Raw genomic sequence first — 19800 nt, forward strand, 5'->3', positions numbered from 1 at the left:
CCCTGTCAAAGAAAATGACAGTTTCAGGATATCACACTTTATTTATTTCCTATATTGGTCACATCATCTAGCCGCTGCAATGCAGTTTTTGTTTGTCTTTTAAAGGTTGATTTGTCTTATACTTTATCCAAATTACCTTTTAGAACAGATAATCAGGCACAAGAGAAACACTGTAAAGGTTTACCCACCTGTTTGAGTCCTTTTGAAAAGCACATTATGATGAAGAGAAGGCCGCCAACGATCTGAGTGTGGAAAAGGAAATCACCAGTCAGTATTAAAGTCCTCATCAGACAAAAACTTTGATTAGCTGACATGAAGAAATTAAGATAACGAATAAATATAATTTTACTTACTCCCAGCAGGTACAACATTGTATCCCTCTTGGTTCTGTCCTGCTTGTGCGCTGATTTGTAACCTAATGTGAGTAAAATAAGTTCCTCCTGCTCTGAGACATCAGGCCACAAGTCATGAGGAAAAACCCATGAAGAACCAGTAAAACAGGATACACTGCATTTAAACGAGCACCTGGTCTTATACAACTGAAAGGTATTAATCATTTGACTTTACGTGCTCTTACGTAAATGTCTGCGTAAAATGGCCTGTTGTTATTGGAAAGAGGGCAATCATTGCCTTCAGTGTTTACGCCGTCTGAGGTTTAAAATAGTATCTGATTGTCTGTTTGTCACTTGCAGGTAACAATAAAAGAGAAGAGTCACAACTCACCCATGACCTGTGATGTTACATTTTAACACAGCATTGTGAAACACTAGGAAAATATAAGATACATCACCACCTGTCCATCTGAATTTCATCTACAATTAACAAACTTTGAAAGCGTACTGATCAAAGCAGTAATATACCGGAGATAAAATGCTCTGTTCTGTAACATGCTGTACAACATAGGAAAAGCTAGCTGTTGTCATAGACTGTTTTTTTAATGAAGTATTCATCAAATTGAAACCACTAAAATTTCTTGTGCAGTGGCTGTCCACTCAAACTTTAATGGCAAGTGATATGAAGTATTAAAAGCTGAATGGAACTGAGCAAATTTACTCATGCACAGTGCTTGAGTACAGCTTTAAAGTACTTGTTCACTTGAGTAGGCTACTTTTATTGAATTTCATACAGTTAACAGTTACAGTCAACATTTACTACACTATATGTAAGAGGTAATATGGTACTTTTTTGTTCTGTTACCTTTTTTCTGGCTGCTTTGCTTACTTTGATTTTTCATACAAAAAATTAGTCTATAAAACAGACTACAAAATACAACACATTGTCATAAACTACCCAACAGCACAAAACATATTTCAATTTAGCTACACCTGTACCTGCTACAACATTTAAGTGTTGCTGACGTGTATACATCAATATTAACAATCCAGTAATATATTAAATGATACTGTAACATTCTCAACATTGCGCAGGAGAGGTTTGGAGCCAAAAGATACTCCCGGATTAAAATGCCAAATATCATACATAAAAAGAAAAAGATAAAAGTGAAGATTGCATAACTGAACAAGAGTTCCAGATTAAGAAGTAATACAAAATTATTAGAGATGTACAATTTGCAAAAAAAAAAAAAAACAACAACCCAAAAAACAAATAAATCAATAAAGTGTTAAGAGTCTTTGCAAATTTGTTGTTTTTTGATTAATAATAATGTAGATGATGATTATAGAGATAGAAGAAGGTTAGTTCAATGGTGTTCATTATGTCTTCAGTTTCTGATAATGACTTTAGTTGTTTGTTTGTTTGTTTTTTATCTCAGACATGTGTTAGGATGTTACATTCCTTGACATGTTTTGGCGAAACTTGTCTTCCTCAGAAGTGTTGCTTGGTGGTGGTTGTGTCAATCATTCCCACTAAAGATATTTTTATTGTTGTCCAGTATTGCCAAAGACATACTGTTCTAGATGTTCTTTGATATCTAGACTAGTCATCATGGTTGGTCTAACATATAAATAAACACTACTACATAATATCATCAGTCTTTTCTTTTTAAGTGCAGTGGCGAGTGACTGAGTGAGTTTATTTGTGTATAAAGTCCACTAGAGGGAGCCAAATGTGTCATCGGCCACATTCCTCGCTTCTTTATCAGATTGGCAAATATAGTTTGAAAAAGGCAAATGGCCAGCAGATGAGTTCCAGAAGCTTCTATGAGACTCATAGGCTAATTGCATAAGGTGAGCGAAACTTAGGAAGAGTTTTAAAAATACATTATATTACATATAATATCGACGTCGGGATATATGGAATATTGTGAAAAAGAAAAAAAAACTCATCTCATATATTTCAGTTTTAGTGTTCTTTATAGGATATGCTTGAACTTAAACACACTTTTGTGCATTTACATTAACAACCTCTAATTATGAGACACAATCCGTGTCAGTGTGAGCGCTGAGAACATTTTAAAGTTTATGTTACATTCACATACATTGTATACCTACATTTTGTGTGTGTGTGTGTGTGTGTGTGTGTGTGTGTGTGTGTGTAAGGTATGTAGTATGTGTGCATGTAGCTGCTGGGAGACGCATGCGCGTGTGCGACCCATCTAGAACATGGTAGATGCGTCGCGACATTTCTTCACCTCCATAAAGTACATTGTATGTAATAGCAGAAAAAACTTCCGGTTACATTGGTGTGCCTTCAAAATAAAAGTCAACACATTTACATTTCAGCAAAAATACACTTTTAAAATCAGGTATTTAGATAATCCTGACAGTGCTTTCACCATCTAGTAAACCTGGATGGCATTCTTGCACGGTCTTGTACGTGTCGCTGCTACGTTCTTACAAAATGACTTTTACTTTTAAAAGACAAACCGGACATATAGAGTGCAGTGCAGTTACCTCGACAGAGTTCTCCAGCAGCTCCATACAGCAGTTGTTGACAGACACTGGAGTGGAGGGATTGGGTAGGATTTTTTTTTACAACTAGCTGGTAGTTGGCCTTTGATATTAAATACTAAAATGTGCTGGTATGTGCATTTTTAACAGTCGGGCCAGCAAAGGACAAAACTGGAAGACAATAATATCGTCAGAGCTGGTGGGTTTGGTAAGACTTGTTGTTTGGTTATAACGTTTTACAACACTCAGACCGGTTGTAACTTGTGTACTGCCTTTATGAGACGTAAAGGAATAACGTATTTTTAATTTACTGTGTTGCCTATGAATTCACTTTACTAAACGAACTCCTAGCAAGGGTTACATTTACGTTATATTGAGACTAATGTTAGCTTGCTAACATTACTGCACTGTTAGGAAAAAAGCTATGCTAACTTATTTCACCACTTGTCAGACATTTGATTATAAAATATGTCCTCAATTCGCTAACCGCTATTTCTAACTGTAATAGTCTAACGGTAAGATAAGCCGAATTAACTTGGCCAAGTTGCACCAGTCATGACTGGTGTGCCTTGCTTGTAATAATCATGGTGACAGGCGTCAAGAGGCGTGCTAGCTGTCTTTATTCTCGGTCCTTCACTCGGAAAAAGTAGTACTTCCGTCTTAAAAAAATAAAATCGTATTCATATAAACATCAGCAGAAACGGGGCAGTTATTGTTTTAATTTCAGTGACCATTATTTTAAACTCCTAGTAGTAGGTTAAATGTCTTTAAATAGAAATATTAGCAATACATTTTTGAATAAAGGTTGAGACGTGTGCTTTAATTTGGAATTCCTGACGCCCATAACGGAAGTGGTGTTTTCAATGATTTTAGCTAGCTAACTCAACGTAACTCCTCGTTAATTTGACTGTAGCTTACAAGGCTAATCTGTTTACATACGATCTGGCCAGCTATGAGTTCATTGTATTTATGATGTAAATATATATCAGTAAATCCTAAACATAATAATTAAGATAGCGACACGTAGGCGTGTATTTCATGCAGCGGTGATGTTATTTAGCCATTACGTTATTTGGCTACCTTGCTAGGTGATTCCAGCTAAGGTGTTATATCGCAGCCTGAAGTGTGGATATGTGACGGTGCTCTGTGAGGTTATATTAGACAAGGTGTGTCTCTTGTTTTCACAGAGAAGGGGATACAGCTGGCGTGTCTAACCAGAGGGGAGAGCTACGATGCTGTGCTGGGGAAATGCCTCCTACGGACAGTTAGGCTTGGGTGGGATTGATGAGGAGATTGTGGTTGAGCCACGAAAATGTGAGTTCTTTCAGGGGAAGCAAGTGTGTGATGTGGGGTGTGGCCACAGACACACAGCCTTCCTGCTGGAGGATGGGACAGTATACACCTGTGGCTGCAATGACCTGGGGCAGCTGGGACATGAGAAGTCCAGAAAGAAACCAGGTTGGTAATAATAAATATATGTATTTCATGTGTTATATGGTAACACTTGGTGAAATCATTCATCACATTTCTCTTTGTCTTGTATTAGAGCAGGTAGTGGCCCTGGATGCACAGATCATACTGGCAGTGTCGTGTGGAGAGGCTCATACACTCGCCCTGAATGACAAAGGGCAGGTTTTCTCATGGGGTCAGGGCTCAGATGGGCAGCTGGGCCTAAATAACTTTGAAGAATGTGTTCGTGTGCCTAGGTAAATTCACAAAGTAATGTTTCATAATTACTGATTTGCTGTAAACCTTTTTTGTTTGTTCTGCATTTACTCATGTTTGCTCATGCTATCTCATGTAAATATACATGTAATTAAAGGTCCACTGTGTAGGATTTTAGAGGGATATATTTGCAGAGATGGATTATAATATAACAAGTATGTTTTCTTTGGTGTATAATCAGCTGACAATATGAATTGTAGTGTTTATGTTACCTTAAAATGAGCTGTTTATATCTACATAGCTTCCAGAGCTGACAAACCAAACACTGCCTTTTGATAGGGCCATTCATGATTTTGCATTTTTGCACTGGCAGCTGTAGTTAGCAGCCCCTCCGCGACAAGCAGCGTTGGAAAAACACTTATTTTTTTTTAATGTGAAACTGCTTTATTCCATGTTTTATTGGTTAAAATCACCGGGTCCATTTGTCTTGGGGAGGAAGAGACCTCTGCAGATAATTCGACTCCCAGTAAAAACCTTAAGAATGAATGCTGAAAGAATCCTAACTGGGAGTTTACACTTTGCACATTGCATACGTTTCAGCTGGCTGCAGTCAGTAGTCCTCACCACTAGATGCCACTAAAGTCTACACACCACTGGACTCAAAGATCTAAAACTTTTTCTACATACACAAAAGACCATTCCCCTCAAATATTGTTCATGAATCTGTCTAAATCTGTGTTAGTGAGCACTTCTCCTTTGCCGAGATAATCCATCCCACCTCACAGGTGTGGCATATCAAGATGCTGATTAGACAGCATGAGTATTGCACAGGTGTGCCTTAGGCTGGCCACAATAAAAGGCCACTCTGAAATGTGCAGTTTTGCTTTATTGGGGGGGTCTGGTGGGGTCAGAAAACCAGTCTATCTGGTGTGACCACCATTCGCCTCACGCAGTGCAACACATCTCCTTCGCATAGAGTTGATCAGGTTGTTGATTGTGGCCTGTGGAATGTTGGTCCACTCCTCTTCAATGGCTGTGCAAAGTTGCTGGATATTGGCAGGAACTGGAACACGCTGTCGTATACACCGATCCAGAGCATCCCAAACATGCTCAGTGGGTGACCTGCCCGGAGAGTATGCTGGCCATGCAAGAACTGGGATGTTTTCAGTTTCCAGGAATTGTGTACGGATCTTTGCAATATGGGGCCGTGCATTATCATGCTGCAACATGAGGTGATGGTCGTGGATGAATGGCACAACAATGGGCCTCAGGATCTCGTCACGGTATCTTTGTGCATTCAAAATGCCATCAATAAAATGCACCTGTGTTCATTGTCCATAACATACGCCTGCCCATACCATAACCCCACCGCCACCATGGGCCACTCGATCCACAACGCTGACATCAGCAAACCGCTCACCCACATGACGCCACACACGCTGTCTGCCATCTGCCCTGAACAGTGAAAACCGGGATTCACCTGTGAAGAGAACACCTCTCCAACGTGCCAGACGCCATCGAATGTGAGCATTTGCCCACTCAAGTCGGTTACGACGACGAACTGCAGTCAGGTCGAGACCCCGATGAGGACGACGAGCATGCAGATGAGCTTCCCTGAGATGGTTTCTGACAGTTTGTGCAGAAATTCTTTGGTTATGCAAACCGATTGTTGCAGCAGCTGTCCAGGTGGCTGGTCTCAGATGATCTTGGAGGTGAACAAGCTGGATGTGGAGGTCCTGGGCTGGTGTGGTTACACGTGGTCTGCGGTTGTGAGGCCGGTTGGATGTACTGCCAAATTGTCTGAAACGCCTTTGGAGACGGCTTATGGTAGAGAAATGAACATTCAATTCACGGTCAACAGCTCTGGTGGACATTCCTGCAGTCAGCATGCCAATTGCAGGCTCCCTCAAAACTTGTGACATCTGTGGCATTGTGCTGTGTGATAAAACTGAACATTTTAGAGTGGCCTTTTATTGTGGCCAGCCTAAGGCACACCTGTGCAATAATCATGCTGTCTAATCAGCATCTTGATATGCCACACCTGTGAGGTGGGATGGATTATCTTGGCAAAGGAGAAGTGCTCACTAACACAGATTTAGACAGATTCGTGAACAATATTTGAGGGAAATGGTCTTTTGTGTATGTAGAAAAAGTTTTAGATCTTTGAGTCCAGCTCACGAAAAATTGGAGCAAAAACAAAAGTGTTGCGTTTATATTTTTGTTCAGTGTAATTACACTCTGCCGCACATGATGACATTTATAAATCTCATTTCTTTCTTTTCAGAAATATCAAGAGTTTGTCAGATGTACAAATTGCTCAGGTAGCCTGTGGGTTTTGGCACTCCCATGCACTTTCAAGAGGTGAGGATGGTTTGTGCCCACATAATGCGCATGCATTCAGTGAGGTTATTATGCTGTCCACATTTTGAGACCATGCTATGACTATTTCTCTTAATAGGAGGCCAAATCTTCTCCTGGGGCCACAATCGATACGGACAACTTGGGATAGGAGTAAATGGACAGAGCATTTCCACGCCCCAAATCATTCAGTCTGTACAGGGTATTCCTTTTGCCCAGATATCAGCAGGTGGAGCTCACAGCTTTGCCCTCACTCTCTCAGGAGCAGTGTTTGGATGGGGGCGCAACAAGTTTGGTCAGCTGGGTCTCAATGACAGCAAGGGTAGGTAGTCAAAAAAAAAACTAAACTACTTGTGGGCACTCAACCCCTTAACTCAGACTGTCATGTCTTTTGTTTGTTGTTGTTGTTTTTTGTTTAGATCGGTATTTCCCAACTTTGCTGAAGTCCCTCAGATCGCAGAGAGTGATTTACATCGCCTGTGGAGAGGATCACACGGCAGCACTGACCAAGTTAAGTTATATTATTTTGCTGTTTTAGTGTTCTGTGTGGAAGACCTTGATTTAAATGTGTGGTTTCCTTGAATGAAAGTGGTGGTGAATTCATTGTTTTTACAGCCATGACCTTATTTTTATAGTTCTGGAAATCGATCCTCAGTATGAAAATGATATTTTATTGGGCAGCCTAATTGCTGAGAAATGGTGTCACAAAGAATTTAATATAGCCTTACAATGGAGTCTTTCAGGCCAATATGACAGATTTTAAACAATTACAGTTTTATTAATATATCTAAAGCACTAATTCTGAAGCGAAAAATTAAGGTGAACAAATGAACAAAGGCAGATGTTTTATCAGCTTCATTGTTAAACGCTGAATGGCATAATAATGCTAATTGCAGTAGGTCAGTTCATTTAATTTAAGTAATCATTTTAACGTCTAGCTTAATTTTCTATTACAAATGACCCCATACCTCATCAATTAAGCTGGTAAGTAATGCTGTCATAATTAATATGGATGACAGACATAATTTTAAAAGTAAGACCAGAGTTGTAAACAAAAAAAATCCTTTAATTTCAGTCACTAGACAAACACTGCTACAATTTGGCTATCGTGATCTAAACAACCATAATATTTGACCAACTTAAGCATTCTCTTGCTGGTTAAAGAGTTGGTGAGTTTTAAGATCTCCTGGAACGTCTAATAAGTTTCTGTTTCAGCAGTGGGCTGAAGTTGTAAAGGAGGATCCCTGCCTTAAGACAGGTTAAAACATATCCCATGATGGCATGTGGTGTTCTTTAGCTGGCTGTTTCCTATTAATATATAACTCGATTGAAGTCACTAACATGATTGCAGCCTACATGCTTTCTGAGTCTGTCCCAGCCCTGTATGCTGTGGTGTCTATGAAGTTTTGGCCTTGCAGCACTCTTGGTCTTGGTGAGGTCACAACAACTGGTGTTGCTGATTTTACAGGAAGGAGGTGTGTTTACATTTGGAGCAGGAGGGTACGGACAACTCGGACATAACTCTACAAACCATGAAATCAACCCTAGGAAAGTGTTTGAGCTCATGGGAAATGTAGTCACGCAGATTTCATGTGGAAGGTAAAAATGTATTATGTGTACTTTAATACATCAAACATGGAATACATACATTTTTGTGATATCAGTGTACATATTAAATAATTATTACAAAAGGTTAATTCAGAATAATTAAAATGATGTTGAAATGTCATAATAGAACTAAACATTTCTCAACTGACTGCAATGACTAGGCAGCACACGCTCGCTTTCACACCCTCCTGTGGAAAGATGGACTCATTTGGGCTTGGTGGTAACGGGCAGCTTGGTACACGCTCCACTTGCAACAGAAAAAGCCCCGCCCCTGTGAAAGGCCCCTGGGTAGCCTCCAGATCTCCAGCGGATATAGGTGAGACGCATTAAATCAAGCTGCATTGAGAAGGCACTAGAAGGTAGAACCAAACAACTAAACTCACAACAGCAAAGATTTGATGTAATAACTAGCTTATCAAGCTCTTATGGCAGAAACAGAGCATTTTAAATTGAAATTTTGTTTTCTTTTATATCCCTTGATTGATTCACTAACTCCTCAGAAAAATATCTGGTTGTCTTTTGTTTGCTAGATGTTGACCTTCCTCATCAGCCAGTTGTTCAGTTCAGATAATGTACTGTACAATCACCAACATTTACAGTGCTGTTAGAAAGTCTAGAGTTTTCTGTATTTCTGCATAAATTTGATCTCAAATGTGATCAGATCTTCATCTATGTTCTTAAAATACATTGCCTTGGTCCAGACCTCGGAATCTGCCTGCTCCGCCAAGTGAACTGATTTGTCTGACCTCGTAGCATGAAACAAGGGTTTCTTATTACAAATAAAAACAATTTGTTTCCACTTAGCTATGCTCCCCTCTTAAATCCCGGCAAAGCCAGTGTCTTGGCATTGCTATGCATCAGTGTGGACTAAAAATGATGTGAGATTCAGGCAGATGCTTTCGGTCCATCCATCTTTAGTCTTCCAGTAACCTTCTAGTTCATCCCCCTGGCCTTTAGCAAACCTTAGCCAGGCAGGAATGGTCTTATTGTAAAGTAGTGGCTCTCTTCTTGCTTTCCATGCACACCATTTTTGTTCAGTGTTTTCTGATGGTGGACTCATGAACATTGATAGTGGCCATTGCAAGAGAGGCCTGTAGATACTAGATGTTACCCTGTGGTTCTTTGTGATCTCCTGTATTACAGGCTGTTCTCCTGGAGTGATTTTTGTTGGACAACCACCCCTCAGGAGCGTAACAGTCGTGTTGAATTTCCTCCATTTGTACACTATCTGCGTGCCAGTGGATTGGTGAAGACCAAACTCTTTGGGCACTGTTGTTTAACCTTTTCCGAGCTGGTGACCATCAACAGCATTTTGTCTGAACTCCACAAACCTGTGTGGTGAAGACAAGACTTTGATAGTAAAGACAGAACAGAATAGGTTTATATATCATGTTTATATTAATTAAGTAGGACAGGGACTACGAATCTCAAATGATATATATATATTTATTTATATGAGATTTTTGTGTCCCATTACACCCCCCATATTTATATATATATATATATATATATATATATATTAGGGGTGTAACGGTACACAAAAATCTCGGATCGGTACGTACCTCGGTACACAAATCACGGTTTGTTTGTTTGTTTTTTTTTGGTACAGTAATAAAAAAAATAGACAACTATTAAATATCTTTTACTTATTGGTAACCTTATTAAAACATACCACCACAGCAGTTAACTCTTTTTACACAACTTTTGAATGAAACAAATATATATATAAAATCGTGCTTTTTCACATTGTTTGAATGAAAATAGAAATATAAAAGTGAAAAATAAAATCCTGCTGTTTTTTTTTAACACATTTTTTGAATGAAAAATATAAATATAAATTTCTGCTTTAACAGTTTTACTCAATTAAAATAAAAAGTATAGTGCAGCTGGTCAGCTTTAAAGCCTGCTCAGATTCAGTTTTACTAGGAACTTACTTAGCTTTCCCACTTTGTTAAAGTGCAGTAAACAAAACGTGCTTATATCTAAAATGCAGCTTAAACAGTTTTACTCAACTCCAGTGGCGTTGGTTATTTCTTTAGCGCAACGGTCAGGAAAACGCTCTTTCTTTTTAAACGACGACGATATCATAGTTTGCACCAGATTGCTTTTTCTAGTCGTACCGGTTAACGTTTAAACTCGGGTGGTGTCGCTTTAGATGTGTTAGCACGTTAGACGTGTTTCCAAGTACATACCCGACCGCTGTTCTTCAGTGTCGACACACTGCTTTTGTCTTGTCCACTTGTTTATTTCCATCTTCGTATTTTACCCTGAAACCAAAGTGTTACCAAACGGAGGAGTTAAGGTTTGCGGGTGGGTCTTCAGGTTCGTCAGGCTCACTTGTAATGTTGTCAAAATGCGAGTGCGCTGCACAAAGTGAAAGCAGAGATTTACGGGACTCGGTCCGTCACTCAATCCGTCGGGGAACTAGATATTTTAAATGGTTCGGCTCGCAAAAACGGAATTAAAATAAAACAAAATAAAATAAAATAATATCCTGCGCCCAATAATTCGGTACAGGGTCGTGCCGAACCGAAAGTCGTGTACCGAACGGTTCGACACAAATACATGTACCGTTACGGCCCTAAATACATGTGTGTGTGTGTGTATGTATGTATGTATATATATATATATATATATATATATATATATATATATATATATATATATATATATAGATATATGTATGTATGTATGTATATATATATATATATATATATATCTGTATTATTTCTTGAATTAGGTCTTCTTTGTCTAGGTTTAGGACTTAACTGAAGATATAATCACAGTTATGCAGAAATACAGAAAAATCTGAAGGGTTCACAAACTTTCCAGCGCCACTACACTGCGGCTGGTGAGACACATTGGGACTGAACCGTACAGACTGGTCAGCCAGAACCTATGAGCAGAAAGCTACCGCATTGGTTTGTGATACTCAGTGGAATCTGAAGTAGCAACAACACATTTGATACCATGTTAATATCAAAAATATGATGGATCTTCAAGATGACACTATGAACTTTTGTATAATTATGGGTCATCCCAATCTCTCATCTGTCCATACTTTTATCTCTTGTTGTCATTACATAACATTGCAGACTCGGAACAGGGCTGTTGTGTCAAGAGGATTTATGCCGGAGGAGACCAGAGTTTTGCTCACTACTGCACCAACAATGTAAGTTGTAATAAATAAAAGGACTTTTCATAATATGAGGTTTTCTGAAATACCTCCCTAACATGCAGTAACATCATTTGTTAGCCCCTGATTTGGTGACAAAAGGCTGCATGGGATTTTTTTAACAACCATAATAGGACATTTTCAAATTAACATGGCAGAACTGTAACATACAGGAGAGGGAAGATAATTCCCTGTTCAAATTAAGAGACTGCTTCATCAGATCCTGCACAGTCAATAAATGTTGGTCTTGTTTTTAATCATAGCCATGTGTGTAAAGGCTTTATACAAGGAAGCACCTGCTTTTTTGTGCCATGATTTGGGTGGATTCAAGTAGCGCTTGTTTTATTTCATTTTAAACATAAGAGACCTTAAATTTCTTAAGATGTTAAATGGGTGAAAGAAATTGCACTTTTTTTACTGTGATTTTTAAAATCAGTCCTCCTTAAAGATCCAGTGTTCAGAATTAAGGGCATATATAGGCAGAAATTGAATGTAATATTCATAACTATGTTTTCATTAGTTTATTATCACCTAAGAATAAGAATTGTTGTGTTTTCATAACCTTAGAATGAGCCGTGTATATCTACATACAGAGTGGGTCTGCAGAGAGTCTGCCATCTTGTTTCTACAGTAGCCCAGAATGGACAAATCAAACACTGACTCTGGATAGGGCCATTTGCGATGTTGGGTTTTTACTTCTCCCTCTGTAGTTCTCCTACATGCTTGGCAGACGGGAGATGTTTCAGTTCTGCAACCTAACTGCCAGATGCCACAAAACCCTACAGACTAGACCTTTAGCTTATTTTACATAACTTCGTACTTTTAATTTTAATTTTTTTTTTTTTTTTAACTTTTACATGTTTTTGTAGAAACTCCAGGACATAGATGACGTGAAGATACAAGATCCCCACAGGAAGATTTATACATTGAATCAGGACATCATAGAGAAGTGGTTGAACCACTCACCAGGAAGACTCCCGCAAGAAATCGCCAAGTAAAGTCCTCTCCTCACAAGGCCACTTGTTTTTGGTGTTATTGTTACTTTGTGTTATTGTAGACATATTTTTTTTCTGTTGGACAAGTTGCCATGCTTCTGTAAACTCTTTAGAGATTTGATTTTGAAAGGTCGTCACACTAATTACTTGTTTTGTCCTTTAGTGAGATTGACCTCGTGTTCTCCTCAGCAAGCTGCCTCAATGGATCTTTTCTGTCAAAGAGGTAATCACATTGTAGATGAGGTCCTTTTTATCTACAATCTGGTCCAACAGTCTTAATTCATTATTGTAAAATTCTATGCATTTACCTCACTAATTTGATCCCTCTTCACACACTATTTAGAACTGATACATGTCGAAATTGAAAAATCCTTACCACTTGGTAGTAACCTAGATGTACTCTACTGACTTTTAGGAATACTACGGCTACTGTCTCATGTTAACTCTGTTTCTTTTATACAGTCATCCAGATCACTACAGTACCAGCAGTAAATGTTCAGGGGTGGATATGAACACAGCCCGACTCCTGTTTCACAGACTGGTTCAGCAAGATCACCCTGAGATCGCTCAGCAGGTCAGTGGTCACACAAAAAAAAATCCTGTTGTTGGTGCGCCATACCCACATACTTTATTTTATTTAAAGATTTCACAGGCAAGAGACCCAGATGGGCCTATGCATGGCCTCACTCATGACTGTGGGGTCACCTGGTCTTGTCACTATTTTCCTTTTGTAAGATGCTCATGTAAGTTTGATTTGGTGCCTGGAAACAATTGGATTTCATTTAGATGAGGATATATACACTGTCTTCAGTTACACATTATTACTGCACCAGCTTTAATTGTTCTATGAAATCCTGAAAATGTCATTGTTGCACTTTGCCCCACCTTTTTTGTAAACGGGCAGGAGAGCCAGGAGATGCATCAGTTAGGAATGATTACATTAATCATAACAGACCTATGTACTTGTCTTTTGTCTCCCTCAGATCGCTGCCAGTTTGGAAAAGAACCTAATTCCCAGACTAAGCAGCTCTCCTCCAGACATTGAAGCCCTGAGACTCTACCTCACTCTGCCAGAATGCCCTCTCTTCAGTGACCGAAATAATTATGTGACTATCTCTATCCCATTTGCCAAATCACTCCTCAATTTGAAAGAGGCTCCACTGAAGGTGCTGGGTAAGATGAAAGATGTTTTTTATGCTTTATGCCACACACAACGCAACAATACCTCTGACAATTTCTGCTTTTTGCCTTTTTTTTCACAATATGATTGGTTTTGTATTTGCACTAGGAAACTGGTGGTCTACGTTTGAGTCCCAGGTCTTCCAGCGGCTGGTTGAGTTGTATAAGGAAGTGGTGGTGTATCTGCTTCAGATGCACAAGATGGGCATTCCTTCGGTAGAGCAGAGAATTTTCACTTGTTTTCTGGACACGTCCCTCAGACTACTGGAGATCTTGCACACAGTGAGAAAAGACAGAAATCCATTAATTTGTGTTACAACAGCTGTCACATGTACATCGCACAGTACCTGGAAGAACTTTGAATTACATCAATTTTTCCTGTTTTTGTAGGTGAGTGAGAGAGCAGGACACATCATTCAGTACGATAAATTCTACATCCATGAGTTGGATGACTTAATAGACATCAGAAATGATTACGTCACGTGGATTCAGAGGCAGATGTACCCAATGGTGAGTTTCTGTTTATGTCAGTTCTACAGATCACTTACATTTGTCCATGTTTAGGAATCTGTGTGAACCATTTGTTTAATCCTTTGTATCCTCAGGGTCATGACGGTGTGGTGACTCTATGCAGGTATCCCTTTGTATTTGATGCCCAAGCAAAGACCACACTGCTTCACACTGATGCTGTCATACAGATGCAGGTAATAAGGAGCTCAAAGCTACTGCTGCCAAATGATGTGACACATACAACTGCACTATTGCACCTTTGAAACATAGTAATGTGTCAGTCATTTATTATTGCTTTGTTATATTGATAGATGGCAGTGGACCAAGCACAGATGCAGAACTTCAGCTCTATGTTCCTGCCAGCGGTGGAATCTGTCAACCCGTGCCTCATCCTCATTGTTCGGCGAGAAAACATTGTTGGAGACACCATGGAAGTCCTCAGGAAGTCTAAGAATGTCGATTACAAGAAACCACTCAAGGTAAAAGCTGCTATAATCAATATTTTCTATTAAAGAAGTATTTCACTGCTGGAAAGATGGTCTCTTCATAAAACTGGGCTGTCTGTGCAGCAGAAAGACGCAGATACTTTTGAAATTGGTGCTACATCAGCAGAGAAAACAGAGAAAAGGTCTGTGGCACTCGCTTTTGTTCAAGAGGCAGAAAACTTTCAGCTACCAGCACGTGCTGAGTCATGCCCCGATCAATAAAAGCTCCCGCTGGTGGGTGAGGTAATGCAGCTTGGCCAGTAAGCTAAGTTATGTTTCTGAAAACACTTTAGACAAGAAATAGGCAATGGAGTGAAAGAATCTTGGTAATATTTGATCAACACTGCCTGGTTTTACTGTTTGATCAGAGTTTGGTCTGAGTTTGAGAGAGAGGGGACGGCTCTCACTCTCAATCAGCTTCTATACTCTTTGGGTCTGTGGTGGTGGGCATACAAAAATGCTTAAGCACAATCTGTTATTCAAGCTACAGCCCTACAGCAAGTGAAAATCCACAGGATGATGTGTTCTGAGAGATGAGCAGGGAAGTCTTGGCATTGTTAAGGCGGAGGGAAGTTTACCATAGTTCATTTACACATACTGTACAGCCCACATTGTTATGATACAAAGCTTGTTGAAAATTGGTGAAGTATCCCTTGAATAATAGAGAAAATGACTGCAGTGTATGTTAAAGGTGTTGCTCATAGTAATGACTCCACTGGAATTCCCCTTAGTATTTCAGCATCTTTCAGCATGTTGTTTTGGTGTTATGGTTCAGTCTCATAGCAGGAGGCAGCTGTTTCCATTAGAAAAGCTCTAAAAACCACTAGATGATACCTGCCAGCACAATTCAGCACATCAGACCAAGTGACCAGCTGCTTAAAGTGGATATTAAGAAATTCTTTGCTTTAGCTTATCGTTCTGAAGTAAATGTTGATTTCACATCATAATGGCTATTGTAATATGGAGACCAAGCATGTTTAGATTGGTTCCTCATAAGCCTTGCTTTCACTTTGCAATTCTGTCTGGCAACAGATACAATCTCCTGGGGAAATGAAGGCTCAGTTTACAGCACAAAGGAAGTGCATCAACTGCTGTGCAACCAAAATGGGAAATGGGTAGTGCTTTTGTTTTCCCCGGTAGCTATCCTCACTTACCAAAGAGTATCAATGTAAGTTCTTTGCAGTTACTGTAAGCTATCTGTAAGCTATTTGTTGAGTTTCCTCTCAGTGAGATGCTCTGAGTGAATTTAACTTCCCTCTGATAAGCAGTGATGCAGTGTATAGGGCTTTTATCTTGAAAGGTGGGAACTGAAGGGCGTGACGCTGTAATGCGCTGCTGCAGATATGTGGAAAGCAGTAGAGTTTGCTGTCTTAGTTCAGACTATGGCACTTCTGTTTTATTATTTTGCTACCTTGTCGGCACAACTCATAACTCTTGGCTTCATAACTATCCCTAGTAGCAGAAAGGGTGGACGGTGGAACAACTGAAAAACCTGTGGAAAACAAAATGTAGTTTGTACTGTGTTTTTTGGTAGTTGATAACCTCTGAGGAAAATGGAGAGCGATCTGGTTGTCTTTGTGATAGCGACACCAACATTATTTTGAGATAAGTCTTTTTTTGAGATATTAACTCAGTATTTTGAGAATGTTTTTCATTGTTATTACTTACAGGATCTTTCTTTTTCATCACACTGGCAGAAATAGTCTTCTATAGTGTTGCCATTTTGATGGAGACATGAAAGGTACTGCCGTTGTTGTAACGTTTGCAATCTCCATGGCAGGTGATCTTTGTGGGAGAAGAGGCAGTCGATGCAGGAGGCGTGAGAAAAGAGTTCTTCCTCCTGATAATGAAAGAGCTGCTGGATCCAAAATATGGGATGTTTCGTTACCACGAGGAGTCCAGGCTCATCTGGTTTTCAAACAAGGTACTTATTGTATAATTCACCTTTTTTATGCTTGGGATACTAAAATATGACTGGCTGTGTTTAAGTGCACTCTAAAACACCCTGAATAACGGGGATACTGAAGTGGTCCTATTATGAATTGGTACACGTTAATGCCATGTCCCTCGCAGACTTTTGAGGACATTGACTTATTCAACCTCATTGGGGTCATCTGCGGTCTGGCCATCTACAATCTCACTATAGTGGAGCTCAACTTCCCCGTGGCCCTTTACAAGAAGCTCCTGAAGAGGAAGCCGACACTAGATGACCTGAAAGAGCTAATGCCAGATGTGGGAAGGTCAGATCAAGCAACAGTCATCTGAGGTTCCCATTTAACATGTTCATGAATGTCAGTTTACCATGGTATTTCTTTAACTGCATCTTAAATTGAGTCTTTGAATGCTTCAATTATATAACCACAGAGAGTGTTCATTGAGTTTACCAAATGTCTGCTTACGAAAATAATGTAAAATAAATATATTTCTATTTGCTCTTGAACTAGGAGTCTGCAGCAGTTACTGGACTACGAAGAGGATGACCTGGAGGACACCTTCTGCTTGAACTTCACAGTAAGAAAACAGTATTTGTGGGGCATGAAGTGTAAAATAAATAGCTGTGATATCTACATATTAGCAAAATCTAAGCACTGGCTATTTTTTCAGGTCACAGAGGAAAACTATGGTGCCACAGAGGTCTTGGAACTAATACCAGGCGGCGAAGACATCAATGTCAATAAATCAAACAGGTAACATTTTTTTAGTTGTCCTGTCTACCAGTCGCAGATTTTTCCTGTCCAGAGTTAGATAAGAAGATCAATAAAACCTTTAACCATGTTTTAACTCACCTTGAAAACGCAGTTTTGGAAATCTGGTGACATTGCTGTCTTTCCTCAACATTCTACATGTTATGTCTTCACAAAAATCATTTTACTTCTCTATCAAGTGCTTTTTTTTTCTTCCTGTAGGCAAGATTTCGTCAGTGCATACGTGGACTACATTTTCAACACATCAGTGGCCCCGCTGTTCGAGTGCTTCTACGCTGGCTTTCACAAGGTGTGCGGTGGAAAAGTTCTAGAGCTGTTCCAGCCAAACGAACTGCAAGCCATGGTCATCGGCAACACCAACTATGACTGGACAGAGCTCGAAAAGGTCTGGTTTCATATGATAATGGAAATATGTCGTCTCACCAGCTCATTTTTGGACATTTTATCGTGTTAAAGAGGGCAGTTTTGGGGGTTTGCATGAGTCGAGCATCAGAACATGATGACAAAGTGATGCATCTAGAACTAGATGAAATGCGTCTTCTCTTATCTGTGTAAACAGTCATTATTTTAAGTGTGAATGCAATTTTAAATCAAAATTAAATGGATATTATCATAAATCTATCAGTTGGCTGAGTAATTTTAAATAGTACAATTAACTTTTATCTCCACCCTTCAGAGCACTGAGTACAAAGGGGAGTACTGGAAGGATCATCCCACCATCAGGCTCTTCTGGGAGGTGTTCCACAGTCTTCCTTTAGAGAAGAAAAAGCAGTTTCTCTGTAAGTGCTGCTGTCCACGATGAATTTACTTAGATTCAGCTGGAAAAGTGAAACAATGTCTCTTGCCTCTACAGTGTTCCTCACAGGAAGTGACCGCATACCCATTTTGGGCATGAAAAGCCTGAAGTTGGTCATCCAGCCCACTGGTGGAGGGGAGCATTACCTGCCCGTGGCCCACACCTGCTTCAACCTGCTGGACCTGCCTAAGTACACGAGTCAGGAAACGCTCCGGGAGAAGCTTTTACAGGCCATAGATCATAATCAAGGCTTTAATCTGGCCTGATTGTACATAGAAATGCCTAGAACTCCATGGCCAGACTGTTGATGGCAACCACATTCCCAAATGTTTTGTTTCGCAGTCTGAATGCTGCTTTAAGAATTGAACACTGAGTGGAAAGAGGTGGAGGCCACATGACATTAGAACTGATTAAGAGTTGGACTTTCACAGGAAATCTTAACTTTGATTTTCTAGCTTTTTTTCCCATGCCATCACAGCATTTGATGCTCTTATTACAAGTTGATTCACATTTGATATTACTCTTACAGATATGATTTTATTCATGTCTGGATATGAGGAGTGTGATGAAGCAAACTGCTATGTAGAGAGAACAGGGTATGCGTATAGCAACATCAACACCTGTGAAATATAGTGAAATGCAGTAGCACTACCTTTCTGAAGCTTAGAACATAATAGTGAGATGTTTCTGTCTGTACTGGTGAGAAAAACTACACTTTGGCCTAAAAATGACCAAATTTAAATCGATACCTCTCTGACAGGGTCCTAATGGAAATGTGACATTTTAAGCTCCACTGTGGTAGTAGTTGCTGCATGGCTACTGCAGTTAATCATATTATATTTTACAGGAGGTAATGATGTTGTGTCAACCCCCTGTGTATTAAATGTTTGAACCCAGACAATGTAAACTAACTCTCTTTATGTTTGACATAAGTTTTGTTGTGACATTTGATTGAGAGCAAGCATTTGCTTTGTATCCAGCGTGGATTTTCATGGCTGTCCGCCTGAAAACAATCCACAAATTAAAAACTAAGTACAGCCACTGAATCAATGTGAGTTATTTTGGGGATGAAATACTGTCCTTTAAGCCATTTTTAAGAGATGTTTGGATCATCACTTTATTGCAACTTGTTGTTTTTGGGTATTACAGCAAAAAGGTCTTTTAACCAGAACCATTTTACTTTTTGCCCCTTAGAATAAATGTACTACCACATCTGAAAGGACCAGTTTATAGGGTTTAGTGGCATCTAGTGGTGAGGTTGCAGATTGCAATATACTCCTCCTCCCAACCCTTTCTTTCCAAGCATGTAGTGGGACCTATGGTTGCCCTCAGGGAATGTAAAAATATGACAGGCCCTCTCTTGGGCCAGTGTATGGTTTGTCTGGTCTGGGCTACCAAGGAAACATAGTAGGTGAAACTTGGTGGGCTCCATAGAAGAGGACCCACTCCCTCTTTAGATATAAATGGCTTATTCT

The 19800-nt window shown here is 39.6% G+C and overlaps 1 protein-coding gene across 1 annotated transcript; it reads left to right on the forward strand.

The window, feature by feature from the left end:
• Window positions 1-2857: 2857 nt before the first annotated feature.
• herc4 (HECT and RLD domain containing E3 ubiquitin protein ligase 4) lies at window positions 2858-19371 on the forward strand. The gene is made up of 25 exons (XM_049599685.1): window positions 2858-3057; window positions 4037-4307; window positions 4396-4555; window positions 6799-6875; window positions 6973-7194; window positions 7292-7382; window position 7916; window positions 8341-8471; window positions 8642-8796; window positions 11576-11652; window positions 12525-12649; window positions 12814-12873; window positions 13113-13224; window positions 13634-13823; window positions 13939-14111; window positions 14220-14339; window positions 14435-14533; window positions 14651-14818; window positions 16605-16748; window positions 16898-17064; window positions 17269-17335; window positions 17429-17511; window positions 17731-17914; window positions 18206-18308; window positions 18383-19371. Exons 2-25 carry the CDS (start codon window positions 4082-4084, stop codon window positions 18589-18591), a joined length of 3144 nt encoding a protein of 1047 aa, XP_049455642.1. The 5' UTR covers window positions 2858-3057; window positions 4037-4081; the 3' UTR covers window positions 18592-19371.
• Window positions 19372-19800: the final 429 nt, after the last annotated feature.

Source organism: Epinephelus fuscoguttatus, linkage group LG16 (genome assembly GCF_011397635.1).
Source record: "Epinephelus fuscoguttatus linkage group LG16, E.fuscoguttatus.final_Chr_v1".
In the NCBI taxonomy this organism is placed as follows: Eukaryota; Metazoa; Chordata; class Actinopteri; order Perciformes; family Serranidae; genus Epinephelus; species Epinephelus fuscoguttatus.

Excerpts from the sequence above, each read along its gene's own strand:
- herc4 (XM_049599685.1), top strand. The coding sequence starts at position 4,082 with ATGCTGTGCTGGGGAAATGCCTCCTACGGACAGTTAGGCTTGGGTGGG. Across the intron at positions 4,556-6,798 it reads GAATGTGTTCGTGTGCCTAG|AAATATCAAGAGTTTGTCAG; the intron begins GTAAATTCACAA and ends CTTTCTTTTCAG. Across the intron at positions 12,874-13,112 it reads GGATCTTTTCTGTCAAAGAG|TCATCCAGATCACTACAGTA; the intron begins GTAATCACATTG and ends TCTTTTATACAG.